The sequence below is a fragment of the Pteropus vampyrus genome, unplaced genomic scaffold, assembly GCF_000151845.1.
Source record: "Pteropus vampyrus isolate Shadow unplaced genomic scaffold, Pvam_2.0 Scaffold36, whole genome shotgun sequence".
NCBI lineage: Eukaryota > Metazoa > Chordata > Mammalia > Chiroptera > Pteropodidae > Pteropus > Pteropus vampyrus.
Window position 1 is genome coordinate 8,100,415 of NW_011888817.1, and position 4,699 is coordinate 8,105,113.

Here is a 4,699-nt window from a genome sequence, read left to right on the forward strand (position 1 = left end):
CAATCTCCTGGTTAAACTGGTCAAGCTGAAAGTTATTTAACCAAACTCACTGAATTTAGAATGACCAATTGTTTAAACAAATGTCAGAGCTGATCGAAATAAGCCAAGTGTTGTTGGATTGAATTTTTGAGATACTCAAGGAGCCATTCAGCCTAAGGGGTTGGCCCAGCTGTGAATATCACCCAGGCCCCACAGGAAAAGCAGGCCAGCGAGGGGGACACAAGCAGATTGTCCTGAAGTCAGCTGGGTGGTTCATCCAGGTCACAGGAGCCACCAAAGCCAAGAAGCGGATTGCAGGCAGCTCCGCCCCTCTCAGCACTAGGGCTGGAGCCTGGTGCATGTCACACCTCAGAGTATGGGGGAGGTGCTGGGTTCCCCTCCGGAGTCTTGGGTGGCAGAGACATGGCTTCCTCGTAAGATGGCAGGACCACCTGGGAAGGACAAAGGTGAGGGCTGAGCTTTGGCCAGAAGGAAACACAATTCCAGCTTGGGGTCAAGGATGCTCCAACCCCATCTCTGGCAAAAGGATGATGATGCTGATGATGACAACTAGCACATCTTGGGTATATTATGTACTAGGTATTGTACTCACAAGATAGGTGCAATTTCGGTTCCTATAGTGGACGGATTTGCCTCTGCCTATTCAGCATCAAATCCCCTTGTTTTAGTAACAACATATCACTTTCCCTGGGAAGAATTGACCCCATCCCTTAGATCCTGGGGGTGGATGTACAACCTGGGTGTGGCAACTCCAAGTTCATTCCTCTGGCTATCTATCATTGGTTTGGGACCAGGTTTATGACCCAAGCTGGTCCAATCAGACATGCTCTGGGACTGTCTTTCTGCTGGGGTAACTGAGAGGATGGGATGTCTGCCTAGGCATTTTGGCAGCCATTTTACCACCATGAGGAAAGGGCCGCCTGAAAATAGTGCCAACACTGAGAAAAGTCATCAAGAGATAGAGAGGATGAGATCACATCCAAACGTCAGGACTCAACCAGGCCTGAGCCAGATCTACATTGGATTTTCAAATTCTGTGACTTAATACATTTCCTTTTTTTAAAACTTAAGTCAGATTGAGTTGGGCTTCTGCCACTTTTAACCAAACAAGTTTTAACTAATACAATCCCCGTTTTACAGATGAGGAAAGTGAACCAGTAGTAATTTAAACCAGCTGCACTTTTCCCATCACTTCTCCGATCAGTTGTTTCTAATGCACCTCATCACTCTGCCTAAAAGGCCCCTGCCCATTCTCAGCTAACTTATATCCATCGGCAGTTTGCGACTTGATCAAGTATCACCTCCATCAAGAAGCTTTCCCTGATGCCCCAGGTGAGGCCAGCTGCCTCCTCTGTGCTCCCATTGGCCCCGTGCTGCACATCAAGTTGTAATCAGAGCTCTGCATCTGGATTCACTCTGGACTATACACTCCTCTAGGACAGGGTGATATCTTAGCCTTCTCTGCACCCCCAAGGTTGGATATGAGGCCAACAGAGAGCAAGAGGCAGAAAATGTAGAATGCACAAATGAAAGGATCCTAGACTATCAGAGCTGAACGAGATCTTCATGTGGTCTAACCTTCATCTTACAAGCAAAGAAACTGAGGCCTCGCAAGGAAGAGATATTTGCCACAAATGTCACAATAAATGGCAGAGCTGGGACTTGACCCCCTACCAGACTCACCTTTTGGAGCATCTTGGAGCTGCTCGTCTCCTCGGCCGAGTTCATGTACTTGATGATTCTGTAGCATCTCCACACGCACTTGAACATGTAGACCTGGAAAAGGCCCAGGTCAGGCCATGTGTTGCTGACCCTGCTCCTCACTAACCCAGCAAGCCAGGGACAGATGCCAGATGCTTCCTGAGAAGCCCCAGCACACCCCAGAAGGCATCCAGCTGTTGCTTCTCAGACCACTATTCTGGTTAGGGGTGCCTCACCTGCCAGTCCCAGGTATTTCAGATACTTCCTATTTCACTGTCTCCACAGACTCAGCACGAGAAGGGGTTTTGTAGAGACTTCTGGGGTACTCTCCAGTTCCCCCTAGCAATAATTTTGCAGATCCTGCTTGTCCACCCCTGGGGACTAGGAGCTCACTACTTCCTGAGACAGTCCACCTACCTTGAGACAGAGCTGATGGTAGGGAAAGTTTTCTTGAAAATTACTTATGATATGTTTTTTTAAAAGCAGATTGCAAAACAGTGTACGCAGTACTATTCCATGTTTGTAAATGCAAAAGAATTATATGTACAGATGTATATATCTGTCAGGTGATGTAAGCAACTGCTCTCTCTTAGCGATTGATATAAGAATTAGGGAGACAATTTCCAGAGTAGGGTGTGAAGTCCCCAGGGGCATGTTCAAGGAACAATAGCCAATAGTTCTCTCCAGTCCTGTTTTCTGGAAGTTTTCTTGTTTTATAGAGTCTTGTGATGGGGACTCAGAAGGGGCAGAGATAAATAAGATGGATTATAAAATAATGAAGTATGAAGGGCAGGGAAAAATCAAGTAGGTGGAAGGTGGCCAATGAGGCCGAGTGAGGGGTCCCAAGAGAACCCCCAGTGCAAGGAGCATCAAGAATAGGAGAGGGGCAGGGAGGACGGAGTTTTGTGGCATGGTTTGGGGAGCTGTCCTCTACCCAAGTGTGTGATATAGACCCCCACACTGGTTTTCCCCAAGCCTCTGGGAAAGCTCTCACTGCATACCGCTGATGTGTTTGTGCTTGGTCGGTTCTTTGAAGGAAGGTTAAAAAGAGAGTGAAGTTCTGTTTTCAGGTCGGCATTTGGTGAGGCCAGAGACTGCTCAGGGCCTCCCATGAAAGGAGGCAGTGATGTCAGCTTACACCCACCACATAAAAACACTGGGAGGATGTGCACCCAGACCTCCTGGTGCTGGTCTCCAAGTGGTGGTGGATGGTGGGCTGATGGTCTCCTTTCTGCTCATCTGTAGTGTCTAAGTGTCTACAATGATTGTATGTTACTTTCGGTCAGATAAGAACACTTTTTAAAAGCCCTTTCTTCTGTTGAGTCAACATTAGCCTCCCTCCGGGTCCAGGCCACAGTCCTGATTGTGGCCTCTAGAATCCCCATTCGAGTCCTTTGAGTGTTTGGAAACAGCAATCATGTCCCCCTTGAGTCATCTCTTTTGCAAGCTGAATTGCCCTGGTTTCCTTAATTCCTTCACATGGCAAAGTTTTCTTGCCTCTCAACCCTCCTGTTTGTGCTGCTATTAACACACTTTGGTATGTCACCATCTATCTAATAACTGGAACCTGAAACTGGACTCTATCCTCTGGTCTGACCACCCCAGAGAAGAATAAAACCACTCCCCTCCTTCCTTCTCATCACCAAACCTCTAGTAATATGATCCCAGGACCCATCTACATTTTGGTGCCTGAGTCACATAAAACTGTGACATGGGCAAAGTAAGACTTATAATGTTCCTTTCGCAGATGAGACCTGAGGCCCAGAGATAAAAGACTTGAAAAATAACCACACAGCTAGTGAGGAGAGAGCTAGGATTCAAACCCAGGTCCTTCTGACTCAAATTCCAGACAGAACAATTCCTCCTTCCCTGGATCAGAGCCTCTCTGCGTTATGCATTGAGTCCCTGGCACCTGAATGCAAGTGGTCTTTATAGATCTACTTCCTCTAAATGGGGTGTCCCCGAAGATCCCGAGTGGGCTCAGAGGAGCTGCTGTGGGGAGGGCTGGAATAAGGAGCCAAAAGCAGGGGGGCAGCAGCAGGAGACACATTCCCCTGCCTCCTAACAGTCTGGCATGGGTGGCGCTGAGGCACAATCTCACCACTCCTCCCAGAGCCATGGGGCAGGAGCTATTTACCTTCAGGATGAGGACAGCAATGAAGGCGATGGAGAAGATGATCATCATCTTGATGAACTGGTTATAAGCCATTCCTTCCTGGCTGGGGAAGTAATTCTGCAACAGATTTGGGGGCCACATCAGTGCCTGTGGCCATAAGGAATTCTAACAGTGCTCACATGTGGAAGAATGAAAGGCCAGCTCTTCACACACACTGGAACATAGTGCGGTACAGCCATTACCTTGGCCAATCCCTGCAAGGGCCCTGGGTGTCAGGTGCCACCTACCTTCAGTTTCATGAGGCAGGTGAGCAAACCGAGGGAAGCACATGGAGTCACTGCCCACGCAGATAGCCCTTACCTGGCCGTGCCCCCATCCCCTAGCTGGCGGTGGACATGGCCTTCTCTAAAGGACAGTCTTGGCTATATAACCACCTTATCCTAATCCTTTTTTGGTTACAACTTCCTAGTACCTGGGTGGTTGCCCCCTCCCCTAGGAACAGCTCACAAGCAGTGACTGATGCCAGGTCACTGCTCACAGTGAAACAGCCTCCGCGGCATTTGCAAATACGTGCATGCATTCTTTAACACTCCTCCCTTCAAAATGTAGAGCTCATTTCCCTCCCTTAAGTGTGAGTCAGACCTAGAGACTCACTTCTCACAGATAATTGAGGTGAGTGTAACCTCCAAGACATGGCAGTTTCCTCCTTGCTCTCTCTCGGATACTCAGGGAAAGCCAGGAGCCATGACATGAAGATGCTCAAGCAGCCTTATTAAAGGTGCACAGGATGTGGAATTGAGGCAAAGAGCCGGCAGCATGTGAGTACCCCATCTTGGGGACAGATCCTTCAGACCTAGCCAAGCCTTTGGCATCTGCAGCCCT

The 4,699-nt window shown here is 48.5% G+C and overlaps 1 protein-coding gene across 1 annotated transcript in view; it reads right to left on the bottom strand.

Annotated features, from left to right (window-relative positions):
- Positions 1-7: 7 nt before the first annotated feature.
- The window catches only part of LAPTM5 (lysosomal protein transmembrane 5), an 8,645-nt gene continuing 3,953 nt past the window's right edge, over positions 8-4,699 (bottom strand). The window contains exons 4-6 of the mRNA XM_023529429.1: positions 3,839-3,934; positions 1,684-1,776; positions 8-431 (exon numbers count right to left, since the gene is read on the bottom strand). Coding sequence (XP_023385197.1) covers positions 342-431; positions 1,684-1,776; positions 3,839-3,934 — 279 coding nt within the window. The 3' untranslated portion in view covers positions 8-341. The remainder of the gene's footprint in view (positions 432-1,683; positions 1,777-3,838; positions 3,935-4,699) is intronic.